The sequence below is a fragment of the Sodiomyces alkalinus genome, assembly GCF_003711515.1.
Source record: "Sodiomyces alkalinus F11 unplaced genomic scaffold SODALscaffold_5, whole genome shotgun sequence".
NCBI classification, from domain to species: domain Eukaryota; kingdom Fungi; phylum Ascomycota; class Sordariomycetes; order Glomerellales; family Plectosphaerellaceae; genus Sodiomyces; species Sodiomyces alkalinus.
Window position 1 is genome coordinate 1,049,937 of NW_021167083.1, and position 26,528 is coordinate 1,076,464.

The window sequence follows — 26,528 nt, forward strand, 5'->3', positions numbered from 1 at the left end:
AGGAGATGACAACGGATACTTGATGGATGTACGTACCTGAAGTGAAGCCACTTACGGAGTATCGACCAATCAGACCACAGCGTTTTGGATTGCTGGAGGGGCGGTCTGGTGAATTCAGTGGGACAGAGGGGCAGCAAGCCCGGGATTGCGGGGCAATACATACAACGTCAATGGGTGCAGAACGGGTAACTCGTCGTATCTTTTCCCCTCACCCCTTCGTCGTGTTAGCATTTACCAGAAACCAGTAATATAGCCAGAATACGCAGTGGAAACAAGTTTATGAGAGAGGTCTTTGAGTTCATAAATACGCCACTCTACACTAAGACTAATTCATGCCGTTGGACGGCAGCTTCCAAAATGGACAACCAGTTTTCTCTTTTTCGTGGACCTGGGCTCAACGTCCCTTAAGGTCCGGAGTACCGACAGAGTCGCTCCTCGTGGCAGTAATCACCTTACTTTCCATCTCTACACTTCCCAAACCAACCAAAGCATCCGTCCAATGAACCAAACAAGATCCAGCTGTGCCGCCCACGAACAGAACTGAAGACGGGATACTAGGTTCCCCGCCCGCCTAGTACGGATGCTATTCTACTATTTCCCTTGTGTCCATTTGCATTTGCGAGGACATGGTGAGGACCGGAGTACACCGGAAACGGTACCTCTTGTATAAAGTACCTTTACAATAAGTCTCGAGTTGTACATCTATTTCTACGAAGTACAGCCAATTATCCGTACTCCGTAGCTCTGTAAGGTAACTTTCTCCATGAGACCGAAAGCGTTGGAAAAGACGAGGGGTATTCGCCAGACCCTAGGCAAAGTACAGTTCCTGCACGGCGGGGCTGATACACTTCGACCAATCAGACCTGCAGTTGGGCCGGTGTTCGGAGGCTATTGTGAAATCTTCCACTTAGAGTAGTGGGGAACTCCCACTATGCGGTGACGAAATCGGCACTATGTACACCGTAGGCAGCTTGGAGGGGGTGGTTATCTGTACGAAGCACAAAGCACATACGGATAAGGTACGGAGTACCACTCCCAACCTAAGGTAAGGTAACTTAGCTCCCCACGTACCTTAACCTACTAGGGTACCTTACAGTTCTCACGGTTGTCATTGAAGGGGCCATTGAACTGCAACCTACAAAACTTCCTCGCACTTTACATCACCACATTCTAAACTCTTCCTTTTCCCTTTCGTTTTTCCCCCTTCCTTTTCCTTTGCTTTCCCTTTTCCCGTCTCTGTTCACACACTTCTTCATAGTGACAGATCTCGGTGGCAGATATAGCTAGTTCCGGTCCTCTCTTCGAAGGAGCTTCAAACAGTCTCGAGAGACCTATTAATTTTATCCCGTTCCCTTCTCCTCGCAGTTTCCCTGGGTGAGTCTTTGACTTTGGTGCCTCCCTTTGCTATTATTCAGCTTGTCCTCGTTTTTCACCTACTCGGCAGCTATGCGTGATTCTTTCACCTTCCCCCCGTCACAGTCACTTGAATGCAATATTCGAGGCCCCTCTATGTGCTGCTTGGAATACTCATAGAGTCATACTCGCTTGATGTTCGGGTCCTCGAGTCCCAGGCTCATTGGAAGCTTCTTACACCCAATTGGCTAACTACTCCTCTATTTTCCCGTAGATCATCCTCTCTGGTATTCCTATAGTCAATTTTGTGCAGCCGAACTTTCTCGGCTTTCCAACTTCCCTTCGGCGTCGTTCTTAACCGCTGCAGCCTCACCTTCTCTAAACCCCCTCCCAATCCAACTCCAATCTTACCGCGGCCACCACCACCTACAATCGACCTTGAGGCAGAATCTGCCCACCGTCTACGATCATGCACATCAAAGATATGCTCCGTGAGGCGGAGAGGGACGGTCAGCCGTCCTTCTCCTTCGAATACTTCCCTCCCAAGACCGCCCAGGGTGTCCAGAATCTCTACGACCGCATGGAGAAGATGTATCATATGGGTCCCAAGTTCATCGACATCACCTGGGGCGCCGGTGGTAGAATTGCCGAGCTCACCTGCGATATGGTTCTACAAGCCCAGAGCATTTACGGCCTCGAGACGTGTATGCACCTGACCTGCACCGACATGGGGCTCGAAAAAGTCAATGACGCCCTGCACAAGGCGTACAAAGCCGGCTGTACCAACATCCTTGCCCTCCGCGGTGATCCGCCCCGCGACAAAGAGAAGTGGGTGGCCGCCGATGAAGACTTCCAGTACGCCAGGGACCTCGTCAAGCACATCCGCGACACCTACCACGACAACTTCGACGTTGGTGTCGCCGGCTACCCGGAAGGCTGTGACGACAACAAGGACGAGGAGCAGCTGCTCGACCACCTCAAAGAGAAGGTCGACATGGGTGCCACCTTCATCGTCACCCAGATGTTCTACGACGCCGACAACTTCGTCCGCTGGGTCGGCAAGGTGCGCGAGCGTGGCATCACCGTCCCCATCATCCCCGGCATCATGCCCATCGCCACCTACGCCAGCTTCCTGCGTCGCGCCAAGCACATGAACTGCCGGGTCCCGGACGAGTGGATGGCCGCCCTAGACCCCGTCAAGAACGACGACGTCGCCGTCCGAGAAATCGGCAAGCACCTCGTGGCCGACTTGTGTCGCAAGATCCTCTCGGCCGGCATCCACCATCTCCACTTCTACACCATGAACCTCGCCCAGGCCACCCGCATGGTCCTCGAGGAGCTCGATTGGCTGCCCACCTCCGAGCGTCCCCTCAAGCAACGCTTGCCCTGGAAGCAGAGCCTGGGCTTCGGCCGGAGAGCGGAGGACGTGCGCCCGATTTTCTGGAAGGGCCGCAACAAGTCCTACGTCTTGCGCACGAAGGAGTGGGACGAATTCCCCAACGGCCGCTGGGGCGACTCGCGCTCCCCGGCCTTTGGTGAGCTCGACGCCTACGGCATCGGCTTGACCGGCACCAACGAGCAGAACCGCAAGAAATGGGGCGAACCCCAGTCCGTGCAGGACGTGGCCGACCTTTTCGTCCGCTACCTGAAGAGGGAGGTCGACTCGCTGCCCTGGAGCGAATCGCCACTCACCGCTGAAGCCAGCCCCATCCGCGACGACCTGATTGACCTCAACAAGCGCGGCCTCATCACTATCAACTCCCAGCCCGCCGTGAGCGGCGTCAAGTCATCCGACCCGGTCCACGGCTGGGGTCCGCCCAACGGATACGTCTATCAAAAGTCGTACCTCGAGCTGCTCGTCCACCCCGACCTGTACCCCGAGCTGATCGCTCGCATCGAGGACCACCCGGATATGACCTACTATGCTGTGACGAAGGACGGGACCCTCAAGTACAACTCCCCGACCGACGGGCCTAATGCCGTCACCTGGGGTGTCTTCCCCGGAAAGGAGATCGTCCAGCCGACCATTGTCGAGGGCATCAGCTTCATGGCCTGGAAGGACGAGGCTTTCCGGCTAGGCGTGGACTGGGCGCATTGCTATGACCCCGAGTCTCCGAGCCGAGTGCTGATCGAGCGCATCATGAATGAGTGGTACCTGGTCAACATTGGTGAGTAGTGTGAACCAAGCCTTTCTCAACATCACGCCCCCCTCTCTTACCATTATCTTGCTCTTTTCATCTTTTTACGAGCACGCTTCCGTCTAACACGTTTTCCTAGTCAACAACGACTTCCATCAGCAACGGGAGATTTTCGAGATCTTCCAAGGTCTGTCCGTCAAGGAGTACGATGACATCAAGCCCGTAAGCCAGAACGGCGAATCGGCAAATGGCGTCGCCACAGCCTCCACCTAAGCCTCCGAAATAGCGGCGTCTTTTGTCCCCTTTTCCATCTTCACACCATACGATGCATTAGTTTTCAGGCGTTTTTCGACTCGGAATACACTACGGCATGCAGGGCGCGGGTTGGCATTACCCTGTAGCAGGAGCAGCGGGGTCGATGTCTGTTTTGTTCTTTTTTTCAACAAAAAAAAAATAGGGGCCAGACAATGGGTCGGCTTCATGGGCGAGGAACCTCTCTATATTCAAGGGATTCGCCCGCTGTGGAAAATGGGGGAAGGAATTTAGCTGGGAAACGCTGACCGACATGATTTTCTCCTTTTTTTTGCATCCTCTCAACGCTTTATTACTCAACGATACTCAAACGATAACTCAACGATACCCCCTCCAAGAGCCTACGAATCAAGATCCAACGAAAGGGCCACGGTTCGTGGTTTGGAGCACGGAGTTCTTTCTTCAACAAGGGACAACATTTTCTTTTTTTCTTTATTTTTCATCTTTGTTTGTCAGTCGTCCTTGTCTTATCCCGGGTTGGGAAACACAAGAAGATAAGGTGACACATTCCAGCGTGTGCAGTGGCCTTGCCAAAGAGGCCAATTCCCGAGGCATTTGGTTAGAAGATGGGAGGCAATGCTGTGACGCGGATCGGTGGATGAGCGTACTAGATATCCGATGTCTTCTCAACGAAGAACCCGCAGCATTTGAATGCCAGTCTTGGTTCACTCGGTGAATACTTCGTCAAGGTGCTTTTGTTTCCCGGCATTGCGCTGTAAACACACAAGGGCAATGCTATGTTACTGTAGTGATTGCTTTGCCTTGAGATCCATTACTGGGTTCGTAAATATCTCCTGGACTTGGCCCCCAGCGCCTTCGCTTCTACAGAAACGGTAGCTTTTCCTAACCCCTAGAAGACGACGAACGGATGCACTTTTGGTCATCATGTATACTGACTCTCTATCAAACGATACCAAGAGGCACAGTCCTTTTGAACTACTGCTTCGATCCGAGGATTCACGCAATACCCCATTCGCCCTCGTCGTCGTCGTCGTCCGCGACCTCGTAATCCATATCTAACCTTCGATCACGAGTCGAGGAACTGCCCCGTCGCGTATTCTGGGCCTTGGTATCATCGGCAGTGTTCCCCTTCTCTGCATCCTGCATCGTCTCATCTTCCTCGGCCCCCTGTTGCTCCTCCTTCGAGGAACCGGGACCTGAACCGGCGTGGTCGACCGGGGATTGCCCTGGCGCTTTGTTGACCCAACTGAGCTCCAGCTCGCCTTCAATGCCGGCGATAGTTTTGTTCGACACCCCAAAGAAGAACTTCTCTGCGGTCTTCCGGTCTTTGAATGTTATTTGCGCGCTGGACGGTGTGCTCTCGATGTGTGTAAACTCTCCGACTCCCTAATGTCCAACTGTTAGAGGAAGGGGGGGGGAAAGCCCAAGCCGAAAAGCAATGACATGGAAGGGAAGATGACTGTGGCGGAAAGGGAAGAAAAGGCCAAGAAGGAGAGACACTTACGAGAAGATGCTGGCGGAGCGCTTCGTCCTTCTCAGGCTCCGTAAAGTCAACGCCGGAGATGGCCACAACCCTAGGCCGGTTATCAAGCGAGTAAGCGGCGTACGCGGCGTGGACGTCGCCCCGACCGAACCCCCCACGACCACCACCACGGTGCCCAGCACGGAAGGATCCCCGACCGCGAGGCGGGAAGCCACCTCGGCCGCGACCCCGTCCTCGGAAGATCCCTCCACGAAAGCTGCTGCCGCCTCCTCCACCGTGAGAGCTCGCGTCATCCGCGTGAGGATCGAGGCCGAGGAGCTCGGCCTCTTCCTCGAGAGCCGCCAGCTGGGCACGCAACGCATCGCTAGTGGATTGGTTGCCCTCGGCGGCGTCGCCGTTTTGCGAACCGCGGAGCTTGGCCTGGAGCTTTCGCTTCTCCTCAAGCTGCCGTTCCATGAGCTCCCTCTGCCGCTTCTCGAGCTCTTCCCGTTGCCTCTCGAGCACCTCTTTTTCCCGCATCTTCTCTTCGTGCGCCCGCTGAGCCTCCTGTTGCTTCTTCAAAAACTCCTCCATGTCAAACTCGGGTCCGGCAGAAGCACCGCGGTCGGCGGAATCCACGTCCATGCCATCCGATGGACCCTTAGACCCGGAGGCAGAAGTAGAAGAGTCCTCCTTATACCAAAAGACTTTGACGAAGCGGTTGTCAAAGATGACTTTAGGGGAGCGATACGCTCCATTGGCAGCCGCCCAGGTATCGTACTTAATGACAGCCAAACGCCTGCGCGGCTGCATAGTCACTTGCACAATCTCACCAAACTGCGAGAAGAACTCCCTAACTTCCTCTTCCGAGAATTTCTCCTCGGGGATGTTCTCGACAACAATGGTACTCTTCGTCTTGTCATGAACCGGGCCCTCAGCGGAGATGGACGCTTTACGTTTGCGCCGCTGGCCCTGGCCACGTCCGCCGCCTCTGCCGCGGCCACCGTTGCCGTTCCCTCGAGCCTCCTTCTCCGCGTTGACGGCTTCCCACAGCTGTTGCAACTGTTGGAAATTCTGTGACAATAATGCTGCCGCCATACCTGTGGAGTAGTCTGCAGTAGAGCCGTGCCGTTAGCAGCTCATTCTCAAAGTCCGCCAATTTGAATCGCAACACAACATGAACCAAGGCCTCAGAATTTCAGAAGTCAACCTTATAATTATGGAAAGTCATCGCATATTTGCTCCCACAACAAAAAAAATAGGTGTCATCACATAAGACCGGGAAAAGGGGGGTACATATGGTAACAGGGCGCATCTTACCGTCAGGCCTGCCCACGGGGTCAGAAGGCAAATAAATCGGCCCCATCCCATGATCGAACTGGCATGAGTTGCCGCGAGCACAGAAACCCTTTGTATCAAAGTCGCGACATCTTTGCCGTCTCCGCCGCGACGTTTGTGGCGCACCATATGGCGGCCTCGGCTGAGGACCACTAGGAAATGGAGGGGGCTGCTGAGGAAGCCCGTATGCTGGGGTCGTAGGTAGGGTGTTGAAGGGGTTTACCTGGGTCGGATCGATAGGAGGCAGTTGGGACGGGAAGGCATTGGTAGGGAACACGTTTCGCGGGTCGTAGTTTTGGGAGCCGTTTGCATCAGTTGCAGGAATGCCACGACCAAAAGCGCCGCCCCTCCTAGGTTGCTTGAAAGCACGTTCGCCAGCAGTGGGCCTGTAGGCCGCCTCCGAATTTTCCCTCTCGTAATAAGAGCGTTTCCTGTTCTCTTCGGGGCGAGAGGAGGGCTCTTGGCTCGGAGATGACTGCGATTCAGGAGGCTTTTTTGCTGGGGGAGGACGTAGTTCGGGGGGAAGGAAAGTTTTCGACTCGATGGCGCGAAACAAGTCGTCCACGAACCTGGAAGTTGCATCTGCATGGGAAAGCACCAGCATCCTGTTAGTAAAGGGGCCCGGAAAAGAGATGAACAAATTTCTATGGGTGGGACGAACCAGGATTCAGGAAGGGCGGAAGCTCCGACTCGCAGCCGAGACGAATTTGCGACGCGTCTCCCTCCTGGGAAGTGAGCAACGCTAAAACGTAGTCGGCCAAAATATCAGTTTCCGTGTCAGATCTAATCAACACAATGTCAAGCGTTTGTCAGTTTGGCGATACTAGACAGAGAGAGAGAGAGCCTTCCTCTGAAATTGGAGAACCGAGGGATAGCACGGGAGCAACGAACACTTCAGGCAATTTGTTCATCAGCCATGCCTTCAGATGAGGCAATTCGTCTGCGGCGACGAACATGTTGGCAGAGAGATGAAGCGCGTCACCTTTCGCCAGCGCCGAGTGTAAGGTGTCTAGGAGGATAGAATGCCATCCGTACCGCAACGTCGAGGCAGGGAAGGCTTTGAGACGAGTAGGGGACGGACAATCAGGTACCGAGAGTAACGTTTAAAAAGGATAGCCTGATACCACTTTCGTGGGTGCTGGAGGATTAGATTGAATAAATATATCGTGGTAAGTTTGGTAAGGTGGATAGTCGGATGGATTGTAAAAAATTGGCTATTGGAAAAGTTGAAGCTGTTTTGTTTTCGCAAAGAGAAAAGACAGACATTGGGGCCCATTATTATTGTTATTATTTTTATCATTATTACGTAACCAAGAGCTACCGACCAATTCGGTTACGTACTTTGTTCCCACTGGGCCCATACACCGCACAGATCACATCGGTATCGAAGCTCAAGCTGACCGACCTCTGAAAGCATTGTAATTGCTTCGTACAGATACTTGAGATGAAATTTAGCCCATATCCGTACATCAGGTACCCAACCTTGCCAGTTATTACTCCGTTGACAACAAAAGGACGGTGGCAGCTAACCGTAGTCTACTCGACGGTTCATCACCTCAATGATCAAAGAGCACACGGCCAGTCAATCGTCTTACTGAACAATTCATAAATTCTTGTACTAGGCAAACCTACTATTGGGCGTCACACCGACCTTGACCTTTTGCAGGCTCGACGAACCTACCCTCTCACATATCCCTACTAAAAAGGTCTTTTTAACCGACTTCTCTCCTTATTGGTATATCGCGTCGCCGCCTCGTTAAACCACAGCCATTTCCTTCGTTTGTACCGGCAGCAAAGAGGTGTAAGGGTAGCTGCAGAACTGCGGCGCCAGCGAGCTGCTCTGGAAGAGCATCTTGGCGCGTTTCTTTTGGCCTGATATGAGGCGTCTATAGCTTGTCGTAGTACTGGAAAACACACACATATTAGTATAAGCTTCTGATTCCCTCGCAATCATGGGTCTGGTACTTACGTTCTCAACACCTGGAACCTCAACCTTGATACCCTTGCGCTTCCGCATCTCCTGCACAATCTGGCCGACCTTGGAGGTGCCGTCGAGAGGAGAACCACCGGGGAGGATTTGCCAGTGGTCGAAGACCGACTGAGGGAAGGCCTGGCCAGAGGTGGCCTGGCGGAGATCGGCGTTGTAGCCGAACGACTCGAGGACGGGCAGGTAGGCCTTGATGGTGAAGAGGGGAGTGCCGGGGCGCTGCTCTTCGGCGAAGACGTGGCCACGTCGTCGGGTCAGGACGCTGTAGACGCCACCCATGGCAGACTCGGGCACCTGAATCTCGGTCAAGAAGACGGGCTCCTGAAGGGCGGGCTCGGCAAGGAGGGTGGCCGCGTAGATGACACGACGGGCCGTAGGGATGACCTGACCACCGCCACGGTGAATGGCGTCGGCGTGCAGGGTCACGTCCATGATGTTGAACCGGATGGCACGCATCGGCTCCTCGGCAATGGGACCCTCGCGGGTGGCCCACTGGAAACCGGAAACGACCGAGTCCTTGATTTCGTGCAGGTACTGGACGGCCTTGGTCTGGTCGACGAGAAGGTTGGCACCGGTGGTGTCAGGACCGAAAGCCCAGATCTTGCGAGCGTCGGTAACGTCCCAGCCGTAGTCGTCGGCCAGGATACGGGCACGGGCCTTGAAATCATCACGAGGTCCGATCTTGCCACCCTCAATGTCCTGGCAGAGCTCCTCGGCCAGAGTGTCGGCCTCGAGGTAGATACGGTTGTGCTTGTTGGGGGACTTGGATAGCGCAGTCATGCTAGACTTGGCACCAACCGTCTCACGGTACTGGACGACGGGGTCGGAAATGATGAGGGGCACACCGGCGTGGTCGTTCTGGAGGTCGTTCAAGCAGATCTCCAAGTGAAGCTCACCAGCACCAGCAACGACGTGCTCACCAGACTCGGAGGTGAAGGTCAGGACGCAAGGATCCGACTTGGACAGACGCTTGAGACCCTCGACAAGCTTGGGAAGATCCTGGGCGTTCTTGACCTGGACGGAGCGCTGCACGACGGGCGAGACGGAGAACTTCATGACCTTGAGGTTGTGGGCCGTATCGAGAGTGGTGAGGGTACCAGACTTGAGCAGGAACTGGTCAATGCCGACAAGGCCGACAATGTTACCAGCGGGAAGGTCGTCGATAGCCTCGACCTTGCCGCCCATCATGAGGACAGTACGCTGGATGGCCTTGATGAACAGGTCGTCCTTCTTGCCGGGGACGTAGTTGGGGCCCTGGATGCGGACCTTGACACCCGACTTGACGGTACCGGAGAAGACACGACCAAAGGCGTAGAAGCGACCCTTGTCGGAGGTGGGAACCATCTTGGAGACGTAAAGCATGAGAGGACCCTTCGGGTCGCAGTCGCGGATACCAATGGCGGCCTCGTCATCAGGGGGACCCTCGTAGAGCGTCTCGGCACGGTACTTCTGGGCGGTAACGGGAGAGGGCAAATGGAGGATCAGCATCTCCAGAATGGCGTCGGCAGCGGGAAGGAAAGTGCGCATGACGGCCTTGAGGAGCTGCTTGCCCTCCTTTTCACGGTCCTCAGGAGCGAGCTTAAGGTCGAGCTTCTCGAGGAGTTTCTTAATTTCATCGGTCTTGAAGTTCATGACAGCGCTGAAGATCTTGAAGATGGGGTCCAGAATGAACTGGTTGAAGGCACGCTCGAGCTGCTTGCCCTCGTGGGTGCCGCTCTTGGACCACTTTTTGGTGGCAGGGTTAAAAAAGTTATCGCCCTAAGGGAGACGTGTTAGCGGGTTGGTTGGTTGCTCTTTGTATGGAGACTCGCAGCTCGAGTCAATGGAATGCATACCCAGAGACGCTCCATCATCTTGTTGCGGTCGACGCCAAACTTCTTGGCGTAGCGGGTAGCGAACTGACGGATGGTGAAAGCCCAGCCGTGAAGACCGGAGCCGAAGGCAACAGTACCCTTGTCGGGGTAAACCTGGACGTCGCCGAGGGCCTTGTCGTGATAGGTCGAGATGACGACGTTGACCGACTCGATGGTACGCGAGAAGGACTGGTACAGGTCCTCCTTCGAGACTTGCAGCTCCAGGAGGGCTCTGTCAACCTGTTAAGATGGACAAGCCCCACGTCAGTAAATCATTTCCGGGGCGCCTTCCCGCCCTTGCGGTGCGCTGTCATTCCTTGATCCCACGTTATCCATACCTTGTTGACAATGACGACCGGCTTAATCCGCTCACCAAGGGCCTGACGAAGGACAGTCTCGGTCTGGACGCACACGCCCTCGACGGTGTCGACGACGACAAGCGCACCATCGGTAACACGGAGAGCAGCAGTGACCTCGGAAGAGAAGTCAACGTGACCCGGCGAGTCAATCAGATTGATCAAGAAGTCAGTGCCGTCGGTCTTCTGGCCGACAATGTCCTTGATGTCCTCGGGATCGGGGAGGTTGCCGTAAAGGGAGATGGCAGTGGACTTGATGGTGATACCACGCTCCTGTTCATCTTGGCGTGTATCCGTTGCTCTCGCTTCTCCAGCTTTTGCGGTGGAGATGATACCGGCTTTGGACAGGAGCGAGTCGGTCAGGGTAGACTTGCCGTGGTCGACGTGGGCAATAACGGACATGTTACGGACATTGGTGGGCTTGTCCATAAGCGCCCGGATCTCCTCAATGGTGAAGCTATCATGGTGGGGGATATTGGTCAGCACATCGATCACAATGAATAGGACGAGACTGCTTAACGCCGAGGATCCGAGAAGCAAGCTTTGGTTTGTGAAGCTGCTGTAGCGACACTGGAGGAGGAGAGATGGAAGGGGAGGAGAGGATAGAGGGATCGATAGTTGAGAGAGAGGTAAGATGGTGAGACTGGTCCTATTTCGAAAAACCTCGAATGCCGCCACGACATCTTATTCGGCGGCAAAAAGACACGAGGCTATCAAAATCCTTTCAAGGAGCCATGGGCAATAGCCAGCTCAACCAAGGCCCAGCGACGTCCAAGACGAAGGACAAGCTAGACTTGAAACGCATACACAGATTCGACGACTACAGGAAGAACAGGGAAAAGAAAAGAAAGAACAAAAGAAGCCCGAAAAAGAAAAAAAACAGAGAAAGAAAAACTCACTTGACCATCTTGGCGGTGTTGTCGCGATGAGCTCGCTACGTGGAAAATTTGGGTGTTGTGGTAGCTGGGAGCGAAGCGGGGTCAAGATCTCTGCCCCGCGCGCGAAAAAATAAAAGGAAAACTTAAGATGCGCTTTCGCAGAAAGGCGATCGATAGGCTCTGGAAAAAGAATCAAGGGGAGAAGAAACCGATTCCACTGCCGCCCTTATATTCGTCGAGACGCTTCTGGAATGACGAGAAGGAGGACGAGGAGGTGGAGGAGGAAGGAGGGAAGGTTTGGAAAAGAAGAGTCGGACGGTGAGGGGAGGGGAGAGAAAAAAAAGGGTTGGGTCTTGTGGGTTAATCCAGTGGTGGTGTTCGTCTGGCCGGTCGCCGTGACAAATGCTGGCTGCTAGTGTTAACCCCGCTGTATCCGTACGTACCAAGGCATGTACCTTCTTCGTACTTGCCCCCTCAACCCGTCTCAGATGATCGCTGGCCGCGGTTGCTGGCTGCCCGAGCTGGGTAAGAACGGGGGAGCAGGAACCTGAGGGACTGAGGGTTGCCCCGCCTGACGAGATTTTGAGCACAGTGAAAATTGGATTGGGCAGGTGGGGCAAATCGCAGTTCTGCGGCCAAGGAGCGGTAACTCGATGATGTTGTACGTATTTGGAGGACCTATGAGAGGTATTCGTAATTACCCATGAGCCCGCCACGCCACAATGCCCTCCGCGGGGGGATATTACGGAGAAGGAGGTACAATGGATTGACTTGGAAGAACTTGAAGTTCGTTCATATCTACAAAGTACCTTACACTACACTTCCAGGCCGGTGACCCATCCCGTCAAGCTCCATAAGCAGTGATCCAAAGCATTGTGTGTCCAGGTAAAAGCAGAGATGGGTCCGGAGGCGAAAAGCTACGATTACGACCATGGGTCCAGACATCCATGAGAGAGGATAAATTTTTACTCGTACGGATGGATATACGGATATTGGTGCCTCCCATCTAGGTACCTATGGATACCCCTCCAAAGGACGGGAGTCCCGGCTCATTGGTCAGGGCAATAACCCTGGCTAACCGCACCACTTGCTCCGTGACATCACGACCAATACCCGCTCCTCGTCTACTTGGAGACACTTGCATACCACTGAGAATGTACAGAAAATCCTGCGTTCATGCACAGCATTATCACGGAGTTCACTTATTACTCGGTTACCATTGGGTTTATACGGAGTAAGGCGCAAGTCCGGTCGCCTATACTCCGTATAAGTGCACTTCAAACGACGCCGGCTTAGGTCATGGCATGTATGTATTATGGCTTTTTGTTTAACAATAGAATAAACACACCGGATGAGTCACTCGGAATAATAATAAATACATGTTCCAAAAACATACCTATCCTGTACCCAAACACCTGACCACCGGCACCGGGTGACTGTTGTTATACCTCTTAACCAAAACTGTCAAGCTCAAAACATCGCATCACCTACATCCTCTCTCATGATGATGACCCCAGGATCCTGCTGTAAGCGTCCTCCACCTCACCAGCCAGCTCCAACAACGAAACGATCACAATCTGATGCGTCAGGTTGGGCAACCGGTCCCGGTGTAAACCAATCCACTCCAACGGCGGCGTCGCCTCACCCATATCCCGTAACTGCGGCGTCTCGATAATCGGTGGCTCCAACGCCACATAGTCGTATTTGGACTGCGGCACATTCACCTCGGCCGTGATCTTCTGCTGCCCTTGCTCTTCCTCCCCTTCGGCCTCGGGCATCCCCGTCACTCGGATAGCCGTGAGCGGCAGCTCCCGGCCCCACGTCTGCTGGAGCGACTTGTTGTGCTTCGCCCACATACCCCGGATGTAGCTGATCCGTGAATAATTCCACCCGACCTCCACCTTGCCCTCGAAGGCGCTCTTGAAGATGTAGTCGATCCGATGGTTGTCGGGCTTCTGCCACGTCTGCATCACCGCTTGCACTTTCGGTACCTTCAGGATCGTGCCGCCCCTGGATCCCGTCGCCCTCGACGTCACGTCTTCCACCGATAGCTCGCTCAGCGTCTTGGGGCTCTCGATGTTCCTAACCCCGGCGAGCCCGATGCGCAGTTGACCCAGCGTCAGGTCCAAGATGCTGTGGATTCGTCTCCGTTCCATGCTTGCCGCAAACCGCGCTTGGGCGCCCAGCGCCTCCAGCTTGAACACCTGGTGGTCGGAAAAGGTGTTGGGGAAGACTCCCAAGTTCAGCGCCTTCAGTACCACCACGACATCCGTGTCGAGCGATATCGGCGACTTCGCTACCGTGTCGTCGGCCGGCAGCTGCGGAACGGTCGGCAGCCGTGGCGAAGGGGCCGTGTTGCTGTACGATGTCCGCTTCATGAACTTCTCAATCTCCTTCAGCGACGTCTCAAAGTTGGCCCGCCTTTCTTGGATCAACTTCTGAATAGCCTGGTAGAGCGCCATGCTCTGAGCCGCTGAATTGGTCGTACAGAACACCTGGACGGCATCACCGTCGAGATTGGCAACCAGCCGGTCACCGCTACCTTCCAGCCTTCGTCGGACATTGTACATGATGAACTCCAGGGTAGTGATATCAGCGACGAGGAAAGCCTGGTAATCAAAGGCCGTCTTAAGTCGGAACTGACTGAAACATATCGACGCCTGGATGAGCGGCGTCTCGTTCAGTGCCGCCTCCCGCTCAGGCCACTGGATGGATGTGCGCAGCTGGAAACTCTGCAACGCCACGTAGCCGCTCAGCCTGCCCGTGCAGTCCACGCCAATCTTTTCGAATCCCAGGCACAGGTTCTGCTCCCAGTCGGACGTTTTCTTGGAAGAGACCCAGAAATCGTTGATGGCGAATGTGGATTTCCCTACGGCCTGGCCGAGGTCCACGCTGACATCGAGGGACGCGATAGATATCGTAGCCGTCCAGGGGAACGCCGCCGTCGCCGCGACTTTCTGATACTGCTGGACGAGATGGCCCTGGGATGCTTCGGTGGCCAACTTGGCCACCGGCGCCGCGGTGCCTTGCCGGAGTTCTTTAGGATACCAGATTTCGCGGAAGAGCAGGAAATCCTGCAGCTGCTTGGCGTTGACTGACATGCTCATGGGGCTAACCTTCAGCAGAGCCGATACGCCACTCGTACCGCTGACGTGCTTGCTGTTCATGAGTGAGAGCACGATGGATTTGATTTCAAAGCTCCCGGTTGATTCCCTCGAGTACACGTGTTGAACCGACGCCTGAAGATTCGTGAAAGTACCTGAAATAGCAAAGAAATTGCCTTGCTCCATGGACCGAATCGTGTTCGCGGTGAAGTAGACATCGTCGTAGTAGGCCGTCGCTGTCACCCTTGCGATTGGTTGGCAGCTGAGGGAAAACTCCTGGCGACAAATGCGAAGGCCCAGGTTCAGCTTCAGGCGCCCCAGGACCGCATTCGGGTCTACCGTGAGGATATTATCCTCGTTGCCTGACCTAGCCTTGGGCGGCGGGGGGGAAGACTGCCGACTTGGCTTCGAGTCGTCGGCCACCACTTCTTTGACGCTGGAGGTCAGCTCCATGATCAGTGGAACGACCGAGGGATATAATGTGTTGCTCGAGGCATCGATCTTGATTTCGCCAAACAAGGTTGGATCCTCCTGACCGTTGTCCCTGTATTCTATCTTCCAGGCAAGACCCGGACTGCGAAGGACCGTGCTGCTCCCAGATTCATCTGGATTAAATTGCCCGTATTTCCCGGGCACAGCCTGGTATGAATTCCTCGAGCGACCACGCACGCCGCTTGTCGGTTTCTTCCCCGAGACGTAGACCACGGCACCCGCAAAGTCGGCATCGACCAGCAGGGATTCGATCCGCTTCGTGCCTAGGATGCTTGGCCTGGGTGGTGGCGACGATTCTCCAGTCGTGTCTTTCGTTGCGCCAACATTGGTAGCCCAGTGAGCAGTTGCTTTTTGAACATTGCTGACGGATAGTCTGATGGACTCGTTCAGGTTGGCGGCTGGGATAATGAAGCCGGACGTCACACGCAAGTCAAGCGACTTCCCGACGGCCTGGAATGCCAGGCGGCGAGTAGTGGCGGCGGACACGTACGCAACATTGAAAACAACCTCGGGAAGCAAGGCCGAGTGAGGGGACCGTATCCTGAGGTCGTGTCCCGGCGGTACCATCTGCAGTTGGAGATCCTCGATCGACAGGCGAGCCGAATTCGATTTACGCGTGCCCAAGCTGATAAGCTTGATAGACAACACCAGGTCTTCCTGACACTCCGACGGGAGCTCCATGCTGTTGCCAACAAACCAGCTGATCTGCGTGTCCCGAATCTCGAATTGATAGGCAATGGACGACAAGAACGAGTCGATGAAATCAGCTGCATCTGCAGAAGCTTCATCGTTGACGGCAATCCGGGGCCGCGACTGTCTGATCTTTCGCAAGTACTCTTGCTCCCGTGAGATGTCCAGATCTTTGATCTTGTCTCCCATGTACCCCGTCACTTCTATGACGGTGGAGACTGTCTCTGGAGAGAGCTGAACGTCCAAGCCATTGCTCGTGAAGTTGAAAGATCGCTCCTCTGTGCCGGCTGGTGTCTGCTTGGTTCTTGCCGACATGAGAGCACCGAGGGTGATGCTGCCGCACGACCTCATAGCACCTTCGCTGCCCTTCTGGATGTCGAAGACAATTTGTCTGAAGTTGAGACACAGCTCTGGCTGCGCAAGACGCGGGCCATCGTGCCCTCTCTGGTTGGCAGCTTGGAAATGTATCCCGTCCAGGCTGAACAGCATGTATGCAGACTGATGCTCTCCCGACTTGAGGGACGTTTTCCCGAAAACCTCAAGACCAGCTAAGGTCAGATGAGCCGTATAGGCCAGCTTTGGTGCCTCGTTAGAGGGTGCATGAACCTGCTCTTCCGGCTCTGCTGGCGGTCCAACAATATCATGTAAGTGATCCTGAATGATATGAGCCTGCTGCTGAATTTCACCGAGAGCATTCGAGATCTGTGGTCTGTTGAGTGCACCGAGTAAGCTATATACCGCCGACGCGTCAAGTTGAATCAACTCAACCGAGGCGAGAACAGTGACTAGATGTTTCGTAGATCCGATTTGACTGGTAATACGACCATTCGTGGGTGGTATCCGCAGGATCGATACACTCTGCTTCCGGCCCTTCGTGTCCACGTGCATCTCGTGGGAGTTTTCCTTGATATCAAAGTCGAAAATGAGACCTTTGCCAAGGTTCGCAGCCACGGCAGCTCTGGCAACCACGCCTGAGATCCTGTAATTGAGCGACTGCAGAAGAGGCAAGCTTATGGTGTACTCGTCCAGGAAAAGGGCAGTATTGAACCTGAGCGAGGAGAGTCGTTGGGCGATACGCGTTTTAGTGCCCCCTGTGGTAGGGGCGGAAGGTAGCTGCTGCTTGAGCTGGTAGAGCTGAGCCAACTCATCTTTGACCAGTACATCAACAACCTCTAGCAACGCAATGGGGTCTTCGTTCATATCAAGGGTCAGCACTTGGCTGCTTGCCGTCGACTTGACGGTATGGCAGGACAACGTCTCGAGCTCGGTGAGCTCATGAGACAAAATAATGCTGGGGCCCTGGAGTTGAAAAGAGCCTAACAAATCAGAGCGGTGATAAAGCCTGGATGTGACTGCATCACAGCTCAGGACAAAATGCAGTGACTTGTTCTTCGGATCAGCCGACTGCGTAAGCAAAGAGGCTTTGAGATTCTGGCCCAGCGTCTTGGCGCCCAAGTTAATTGTATCCAGCTCAATGGATCCTCTTCCCAGTCCCAAGACAAAATGGTAGGCCGGCTGTGGTCTCTTAGGCCTTGTTGTCTCTGGCTTTGGGGCAGATTCAGCCGACTGTGATGGGCGGGCGCCGGCGGTGGTAGACGATTTGTTACTGAGCCGCAAAATATCGGCTGCGAGCTCGCAAAGTTCCCAGTTCAGGTTGATAGCTACTTGTTTGCAGTAGACAGTGACGGTGGTCAGTCCATGCTCGAACTCGGCCCCTTCCTTCGCTGAACCCTTGGGTGAAGATGGTCGCTGGTCGAGGCGAATAGATAGGTCTCCGAAAAGGACTCGGTTCTGTTTGGAGCCTGGATCTAGCATCATCTGAACTTCCTTCAGTCTGATAGCTGCCAGAAGCGGGACGTCAGAGGACTCGTTCTTGGTGGCCCTGCGCTCTGCGCCGAAGACTTCTTTCACTAACGACGAGTTGGCGACATCGTTCAAGTCCCAGCCACGCCACTTCTGGAAGGCAGCAACGGCCTGCTGGCGCCCGTGCGGCATAGCCGGGACAGTGTTCCCCAAGCACGAAACCTTTAGTTGGTCACGCGACGTCTCGGAGAGTGTTGACCATATTTGACGGAGGTGGATGCAGAGCTTCCAGGAATCATAGGTCCGCAGATGATCCGAAACAGAGCGCAAGACGGCGGAAGGACGAGCCAGGAAGGTCGGATCGCTCACATGTTTCCCCTCTCGCAACAATGCCAGAACAAAATATTGCACGAGCCGATCGCGATGCGCAAACGTATGCCCCAGTAGATCTCCCAACTCAGTGGCCACCACGCTTGTTCGGTGAACAAGAGTTGCAAGGTAGTCAACTTTTCCGGATTTGGTACTACCTCGGATTACATCGATTTCCCCGTCGATGTATACGATGTCTTTAGATCCCATCGACAGCATGGCTCTCTGGAGTTCGAGAAGAACTGCTGCCCGGGTTTCACGCGTGGCCGAGGATCGTTCCGAGGCCGAAAATACCGCTGACCCAAATCTGAGCATGAGTGACGTCTTCTTCTGCGTGGATGAGCGCTTTTCTGACGCTTGCAGCTCAGGTACAGACGATGTTGACCGCAGGGCCAGGGAAAGTCGAGACACGGAGGCGTCGTACTGATCTTGTTCATCTTGGGTTAGATGTGAAGCATCCGTTGACAGGTTGAGGAACCGAACAGAGGCGTGTGGAACCCTCAAGAGAATGTCCTGTATCTGGCCCTTCATCCGTGCTCGCTTCTGTTCACCGAATATTACAGACATGGAGCCAATTTGTAAACTGTCTAGTATGTCCTCGGGCTCGCTCGGCTGCAGAGCTGTAATTAAATCAGAAATGGAGCGGACTGAAGACGGCGTCAGACAGGCCTGGAGCCCAGAAGGAAACTCGATAATCGTGCTTGAATACGCGTAGTCCTGGTCAAATGTATTGGGTTCGACATCATCAAGCTCGAAGTTGACATGATCAGGCTCATCCTCGATCCCGTCCTCACCTGACTGAGGCATCCGTGTGCTCGTCACTTTCGTCTGGACACTCTCTAACGGGAAGCAAGGAGCAAAGTACTGGCTTGAGAAGGCCATGAAAGAGTGATATTCGGGGGTGGTTCGATCCCCAAATGGTGGATGAGCGGACGAGTAGCGACTCGCAGAAGCCGAAAAGTCTCGTGATGGCCGTCTCCTGGAGCTAGCTGGGGTGATGGCTCTATTCTGTTGAAACGAGTCTGCCAATTTTTGACATTTGGGCAGAGCTTGACCACCGGATTCGCTGTCACCACTGCGGACGCTGCGGCCACTGCTGGCACTGCTGGCACTGGCGGCGGATAAAGAAAGGAAAGACCTCTTGTCACGCAAACTGCGAGTTCGATTAGATGACACGGTAGATGATCCTCGGAAGCTTGAACGTTCGAACTCCTGCTCCAAGGTGGACGGGTCCGGTATTGGTGGCACTGCTTGTGCCGGTGGATCGACCAGGTCAGGGACCATGTCCTCCACGACGCCGGGAAGCAAAAGAAAGCCCGTCCTGTGTGTCCTTTGATCTTCACGACGAACTAGTTCCTGCTGCAGCTTTCGCTCCCTGAAAAATTGAAATTTCCGCCCAATGATAGCCAGGTGAATGGTGGTGGTGAGCAACGCATTTGCCTCTGCTTCTCGGTGATTCCTTGACCTTTGCTTGACTGCGGCTTCGGAGTCCAGACAAAATATCTCCAGATCAGGGATCTGAATATCCGCGCGCCTCGAGTAATGTGTTCGAGCCCAGTCATTGTATTTCACGTCGATGGCACCTGTTCCCAAGAGAAACGTAGCTTCTTCTACGTGAAACCAGAGTCGCACGGACTGGACCGCCACTCGAAGAAATGTCACATCGTAGACAACAATCGCCGAGTATGGCACTAGAGCATTCTCGTCGTCATCAAACTGAACCCCGAAGGCGCGCCCGGCCTTCGCTAGGGAGGTCAGGAAGTCAGCGGTACACTCCCCTGTGACGGCGCCGACTGATATGTCCCAGTTGCACATGTACGTAGGCTCGACTGGGGGTAGTCCGAAGAGACGACTGCCGTACACATTCAGTCCGTCGACGAAGACCTGTGTGCTCGTAGCGGCACTTCCCGGCGTCTCTTGGCCGGCGCCTTCCAGACCCAGCGAGATGCTCAATGGACTGACCGACAAATCTAAGTCCATATAATAATTGGTCAATCGCAGGTCCGCTGTTAGGCTGGCAGTCTCTATCTGGAGGGTCCGCCGGGAATAATAGAGGTTCGTCGGCAACAAGACCCTGGGGTCGTCTACCCGTACATTCAAAACAACGTCCAGGTCGTTAGATTTCTTTGGCGGAGGCCGGTTGGCATGTTCGGAACTGGGATCATGTTCTTTCAATTGCAGCAGCTCCTGGTACTCGTCCAACGTTTTGAAGTGTATGTCGTCGCCAAAGTAATTGTCCTTGAGCTTGAGAAAATACCGGATGATGAAGCCGTGCAACGTCGCCGTGGGCGACTGGCCGGAGACATTCAAAATGAGCGTATCCGTGTTCGCTGGAGAGGTCGTCGCATTGTAGTTGTAACTCCCCTCGACCACGAGGTTTTCACCATGGCCAATCTCCTTTGACGACGATAAGAACGACGATTGCGTGTTCCATGGCGGCAGGTGCAACGAGAGCGCAAAGGACTCGGCTTTGCATTCGAAGGGAATGGAGGTTTTGTGCGGCCGGTATTTGTCTATAGGAATACAAACGCTCGATACAAGACTCGGACTGGTCACCGCCAGATATGTGTTCTCGTCGAAATCGGTAGGTTTGTTTATGATGTTGCCGTCGTTCACGTTGAGATACAGATTGAGATTTCGCAGTTCGAGATTCAGATGATAGCGGAACGGGGTGAACACCAGGTAATCAGCGGGCGGGCCGGTGGCCCAGTCATCGACTAGGTCGATCAGCAGGAAAATATGATCTCTCAGTAGAAATAGCTTCATGTCATCCGCAGTCACATTGAAAAACCATGTTCTCAGGCCGTTCCACTTCAGCGGCGTGGAGAGGTCGCAGATGATTCTCTGCGCTCCAGAGTTCCACAGCAACTCGTGATTGACACTGCTTGAGAGCTCGGTGCTGGGTAGGTCCAGATCCAGGGCAGTGGTATAGCCATGAGCCCCAGCTGCCGTGTCCATGGAATACGAGACGGTAGCATTCGCTGCGATCTTGAAGTCCAGCCAGCCAGCTGGGCGAAGAGGGGTAGCATCCCCTTTACCCCGTTTCTGGGCCCTAGCCCTTTGCTTCCGTGTCTGTTGGGGTCGATCTGCATTGGTCGCGGGCTCTTTACCCTTCCATTTCCAGTTCTTCGAGCCCTCCCGAACTGGAATCCTGAGCACGACGTCCTCTTCCAGTTCAACGTACAGTTTGAACTGTGTCGAAACCCTCTGTGCTCCAAGGGGGAGGATTTTCGCCGGTAAGGAACCTTTAGCGAGGCCCGGGAAAAACACGCGTTGTAGATCGGCTCTTTGCCGGTCTGCCCAGGGTCCGTAGTTGGCCGTGCCTCCTTTGAGAACCAAGTTCATACCCCAGCCGGGGGGGTCCCCTCGGTTGACATGACGAGGAGGGTGCAGGTCTCTCGGGCGTCCATTCGTGTGCTCAGCAGTCACCTTACCAGGTACATCCCAATACACGGTCAATGTGGCGGCAGGACTGTCGATAAGGGTTGTCACCGCAGCATACTCGGCATTATCCCATACAGTTTTCGTATCTTGATCACTATCGTCCAAGTACCGAGCTAGCCCTTGCCACTGACCGTGGGCCGGGACATGAAGCCCTGCTGTTCCATTTGGAGTCCCGGGGTCGGCGAAGGATTCGACAGATTTCCGCCAGGAGGGCACCAAGTTACGGAGGCGACCCAAGACCCGACGCCGGTGACGACGAAAGAATCCACCTTTAGGGGGGGGTCTGTTGACGTGTTCTGCATGCCTTTCCTTGGTAGCCCTTGAGACTTGATCTTCCTTGTAGTCCTCGTTGTCTTTCATCTCCACGATTGGATGTTCAAAGTCGATCTTGAAGGTCTGTCTGTACGGATCAGGCGCGGCTGCGTTGGTTGCGTTCACCTCTCCGGAGATATGGTTGGCCTTGATGACTAGGATCCCTTTCGTATTCTCGTTTCCCATGACGAGCGCCGCTGTCTGACAGGTGACCTGTACCGGGAACATTTGTAACATGGCCGGTAAGCCAGCACCGGGCTTGCCGCGTTCCTGATCATAGTCCCCAGCGTCAGACGTGGAGCTCGCATTGCTTATTGATGACCTCTGCGGTGCGTTGTTTGGAAGTTCAGGGTGGGAGACTATTGAGGCCGCAGACGATTCTTGTTGAGCGGCCGGTGGCTGAAATGAGGAGGATGGCCTTGCGGATTTTTCGGTCGCGTTTTGTTCCCGTCTCCGCAGACCGCTCGACGAGTCTTCGCTTGATCTCTCAGACACTGGAATTTGATCGCAATATTCTTCTTTGAGGCCAGCCAGGATGCTATCGTATACGGGGCTCCTGTTGTAGACAAACCACTCGAGGCCGGCAAGGGTCACAGTAATGCGACACGGCAATTCGGGTTTGCCAGAGCTCTCGGTTGTAGTGGCGCTTTCTTCCGGCGTCTTTTGTCCCGTCCGAGATGGGTCGATGCCAACATCTCGAACGCGGCGCAACCAGTAGCGCCAGGTAATGTAGCCATGCTGCACATGAAACGTTTCGTTGTTGCCATGATATCTTAGACCAGTGAAAAATATTCGGCCTCCGAGAAGTGAAACCTGTAGCGCCTCAATGTCGACGTAAATCCGATACCGATGCCATGACCACGTCCGTATTGCAAGCGACACCAAAGAGCCGAATACTCGATTAAGGTAGAGCAGGAAGAATGTCACTCTAAGAGGGTAGAAACGGTGTCAGAAGCCGTGAATGCCACAAAAGCCGTTGGGGCAAACTTACAGAAAGGAGCAGACAATGAGGTAGGCCAGAAAGACACTGCAGTAATGAAACGGTTAGCATCGATTTTGATAAACAGGGCCAGCTGTTTGAGTGCCAGCCACTAGTCTTACCCATTAAACTGCGGCGTCTCTGACGGGGATGTGTCAAATTCGTCCGAGTCCGACGACATTGTCGTCAAGTAGAAAGCGGTTCGCTTGTAAAGGCTTCAAGAGCAGGTCGCGAGCCACCTTCGCTATCTTCGCGGCGAGAGCCTGGTCGGGACGCCTGCCATTGCTTGGATAACTGGAAAGGTTCTCGGGTGAATACTCCGACGGTCGTTTTCAACGTCCAATAGCGCTTATAATTCAAGAGCCGGTCGAATTGCTGGCATTCTGAGCAATTACTAGCTCGATGCTGGGCGTCGTCCAGGTCGTCCTCTCCAACAGTGGAATGACGTTTCAGGGGTTACACGAACTTTCGACAGCTCGTCACCTAAACGGAAGGCGGTGACTTGCAGCTTGCGAAGGCCGATTTAAAGAATATGAGCGATAAGATAAGATGAAGTACCTTACAAAGGTAAGGTACCTAGGTTAGGTATGGGGAAGGATAAGGTACCTAAGTACTCCAAGACAATGTGGTACGTAGCGTGGCCTGCTGAGATAAGCGTTCGGGTCGATCCGACTTACTGGTCACGGGTTGCTTGTGGGAACCGAACCCAAGGGAGCCTACCAAGCAACCAAACACGCCGACGGTTTTCTGTGGTTATACAAAACGCATCATAGAGCTTTTCTCTGGTCCCTTTCCAATATAAGGGTCTCCACCGTCATCCCCACTCCATACTGCCTTCCCCCAGAGCTATCGTGAAGCTCAAAATCGATCCAGGCGGAGCGATGAGCTCAAGCGAGTTGTAAAATACGATATACGGCATTCGTTGACGTGCCACAACTCGTCAAAATGGCGGGGGGCGGCACTGGTCAGAAGCTCACCTATGCGACCACGATAGTGGCTGGCGTTGCTGCCTTGATGGCAACGCTTCTATCTATGGTGTATGTTCCGTTTCCGCGCTCGTCTTGACTTTCGACTACCGGCTTCAAGCTAACGCATCTCCTCAAGGTCTATATTTCTACAGACGTACGTCCTTCGTCTGTCTCCACGACTAGAAATCGAACGCGCCTGTTAACGAAGGCACAGAAAAAACTACCGAAAGCCACTCCTCCAGCGTTATGTCGTTAGAATATTGCTTATGTAGGTCCCGACGCTTTGACTAGGACTCTGCTGTTGCTGACCGTCGGAAGGGTTCCCATATACTCGGTTACATCTTGGACCAGCATGGTTTCATTGACGACGGCCCAGTTCCTCGCCCCAATCCGTGACATCTACGAGGTATTGCTTAGTCGCCCAAGCTCCGTTGTTTCCCAACCCTTGATTCGCTTGCCTTCTTACCAGCTTCCCTAGGCCTTCACCATCTATACATTTTTCCAACTCCTCATCAACTACCTCGGCGGCGAACGATCTCTCATTATCATGACACACGGACGCGAACCGGTCAGCCACCTTTGGCCCATGAATCATGTATTTCCACGAGTTGATATATCCGATCCGCCCACATTTCTAGCCGTCAAGCGTGGCATACTCCAGTATGCCTGGCTAAAGCCTATCCTCGGTCTTGCCGCCTTCATCATGAAAGCGACAGGCACTTACCAGGAAGGCTACATCGGGCTGAGCTCGGGCTACTTCTGGAGTGGTCTGATCTACAACGTCAGCGTTACCATGAGCTTGTATTCGCTCGGGTTATTCTGGGTTTGCATGCATGATGACCTCCTCCCGTTTCGACCTGTGCCCAAGTTTCTTTGCATCAAACTCATCCTTTTCGCTTCGTATTGGCAAGGTTTCCTCCTATCAATCTTAGTATGGCTGGGAGCAATCCCGGATAACGTCCAGGGATACACGCCGGACAATCTTGCGGCTGCAATCCAGGATGCGCTGATTTGCGTCGAGATGCCCGTTTTCGCCGTCGCCCATTGGTACGCCTTCTCTTGGCACGACTTCGCCAACCAAAACGTACAAGCCGCCAGAATGCCTGTCAAGTTCGCATTCCGCGATGCTTTCGGCATTCGGGATCTTATCGAGGATACAAAGGAGACTTTCAAGGGTGACAAGTATAAGTACCGCGTCTTCGACTCGGGCGACAAGGTCATGCCGCATGAAGAATCCCGTGCCCGGCTAGGGCGATTGAAAGAGGGGATGAGATACAAGAGAGGTGGGAAGGCGAAGTATTGGATCCCAACCCCTGGTCAGGTTGACCGTCAGCTCAACCGTGACTTGAACGAACGCGATCCTCTCCTTGCAGGTTCTGGCGGTGAGCCTAGCGGGCAGTACAATTTCGCCAACGGCACAATGTCCGATCCCAACAGCGGGCTAGGTCTAGACCCGGAAGATGATGCTCTGTACGATAAGGCTCGAGAGTTGGAATACGGTGATTGGAATGTGAGTCTCTTCCGTTCTTCAAGAGGGCAAGTCCATGGTCGTGATAACTGACTTGGTCACAGTATCCCGTCATTACCGCGCATGAACCTCTAAGAGAGCGCTTTATGTCCAACTCGAGCGGGAGCTACAGATATCAGTCGTTGCCGTCACCGTTGCCATCAGACTCAGCATCAGTATCGCCATCGATAGCGTCACAATCGTCGTCGCGGCCCCAGCAAACCCGCAAACCCAGCCATGCTGATCGACCTCAGGAGCCGGCCGTTGTTACCAGCAAACCGAAAAAAAAGCAAAAGCAGAAACAAAAACAGCACCAGCACCAGGCGGACACCATAGAAACGCCCACACAACCAGATCTAAGTCCAGGCCCCGCGGTTTCTGCAGCATCTCCGCCTAAACCCATCGCAACGCCTCCCGAAACGCAGGATCACCATGTTGCAGAGCGATCGCAGCCAGGACCTTCACCGGAAGCAGAGCCGTTTCCGGACCATGAGCCGTCTCCGTGGGCTACTCCTGGCAGTGAACATGAGGGCTCCGATCCGCGGTTTCGTATAGGGGACGATGATGAGTTCCGCAACGTCTGGGACGGCGGGGACCGACCCTAGTGATGGTGGCGTCTAACGTTTTCTTTGCGCGGCAATGGTCCTGCTGTGATTTGATACCCCTGGAATCTCGCATCACACTGGCTAGGTATCGTCATAAAGCCGGACTAGCATGGCGAGACGGCGTTTTGGTTCCACTCTTCAAGTTTCCGGCTGTCCAATATGAGGTCTATTCATCTAATATCATGTTATCATCTGTCCCCTTTCCAAATGAGCCTATCTCATTGACATTTCAACGCCGCCTCATCAGTCATTTCAGGTTGCTTAAGTCATCGCGGTGTACTTCTAGGAGTCCTGCATCCTTCTCGAGATCCCATGAGGCGTAGCTGGTGCGTGTTATGTAAGGGACACAACTGCCACAATCACGTGATCAGGGCCATCGGACAAACCAGCTACTGTTCGGATCAATTTTGACCCAATCATTTCCGAGGCATTCTCCCCGCCGGATTAACTTCACACAACTTTTCCCAATTCGGGGGGCGGTGTACTCAATTTTGTCGGTGAACAAAGGCAGAACTCGATAATGGGAAGGAAGGCATGCCTGCCCTCGCCCACACACCGAACCCAGTAAACTACCTTAAGGTACTTCGACCCTCGGCCGGGTCTTAATCTCGTTGAGG

The 26,528-nt window shown here is 54.1% G+C and overlaps 5 protein-coding genes across 5 annotated transcripts; 2 read left to right on the forward strand and 3 right to left on the reverse strand.

Annotated features, from left to right (window-relative positions):
- Positions 1 to 1,822: 1,822 nt before the first annotated feature.
- Positions 1,823 to 3,764, forward strand: SODALDRAFT_276916 (methylenetetrahydrofolate reductase; the record flags this gene model as incomplete). The annotated part of the gene is made up of 2 exons (XM_028608036.1): positions 1,823 to 3,521; positions 3,631 to 3,764. The coding sequence occupies 2 exons, from the start codon at positions 1,823 to 1,825 to the stop codon at positions 3,762 to 3,764; spliced, it is 1,833 nt and encodes a 610-aa protein (XP_028466448.1).
- An 855-nt stretch (positions 3,765 to 4,619) lies between these two features.
- Positions 4,620 to 7,639, reverse strand: SODALDRAFT_167470 (hypothetical protein). Its single transcript, XM_028606982.1, has 5 exons — positions 7,456 to 7,639; positions 7,226 to 7,347; positions 6,547 to 7,146; positions 5,269 to 6,338; positions 4,620 to 5,150 (listed from the first exon to the last, which is right to left on the reverse strand). The coding sequence occupies exons 1-5, from the start codon at positions 7,518 to 7,520 to the stop codon at positions 4,761 to 4,763; spliced, it is 2,247 nt and encodes a 748-aa protein (XP_028466449.1). The 5' UTR covers positions 7,521 to 7,639; the 3' UTR covers positions 4,620 to 4,760.
- A 508-nt stretch (positions 7,640 to 8,147) lies between these two features.
- On the reverse strand, positions 8,148 to 11,308 carry SODALDRAFT_167559 (translation elongation factor aEF-2). The gene is made up of 3 exons (XM_028606983.1): positions 10,743 to 11,308; positions 10,387 to 10,644; positions 8,148 to 10,309 (listed from the first exon to the last, which is right to left on the reverse strand). Exons 1-3 carry the CDS (start codon positions 11,187 to 11,189, stop codon positions 8,321 to 8,323), a joined length of 2,694 nt encoding a protein of 897 aa, XP_028466450.1. The 5' UTR covers positions 11,190 to 11,308; the 3' UTR covers positions 8,148 to 8,320.
- A 1,625-nt stretch (positions 11,309 to 12,933) lies between these two features.
- On the reverse strand, positions 12,934 to 23,012 carry SODALDRAFT_311527 (fermentation associated protein; the record flags this gene model as incomplete). The annotated part of the gene is made up of 4 exons (XM_028609171.1): positions 12,934 to 19,097; positions 19,134 to 22,780; positions 22,844 to 22,879; positions 22,954 to 23,012. 4 exons carry the CDS (start codon positions 23,010 to 23,012, stop codon positions 13,138 to 13,140), a joined length of 9,702 nt encoding a protein of 3,233 aa, XP_028466451.1. The 3' UTR covers positions 12,934 to 13,137.
- A 591-nt stretch (positions 23,013 to 23,603) lies between these two features.
- On the forward strand, positions 23,604 to 26,269 carry SODALDRAFT_333263 (DUF300-domain-containing protein). Its single transcript, XM_028611923.1, has 6 exons — positions 23,604 to 23,868; positions 23,936 to 23,953; positions 24,014 to 24,067; positions 24,118 to 24,205; positions 24,278 to 25,309; positions 25,372 to 26,269. Exons 1-6 carry the CDS (start codon positions 23,777 to 23,779, stop codon positions 25,909 to 25,911), a joined length of 1,824 nt encoding a protein of 607 aa, XP_028466452.1. The 5' UTR covers positions 23,604 to 23,776; the 3' UTR covers positions 25,912 to 26,269.
- Positions 26,270 to 26,528: the final 259 nt, after the last annotated feature.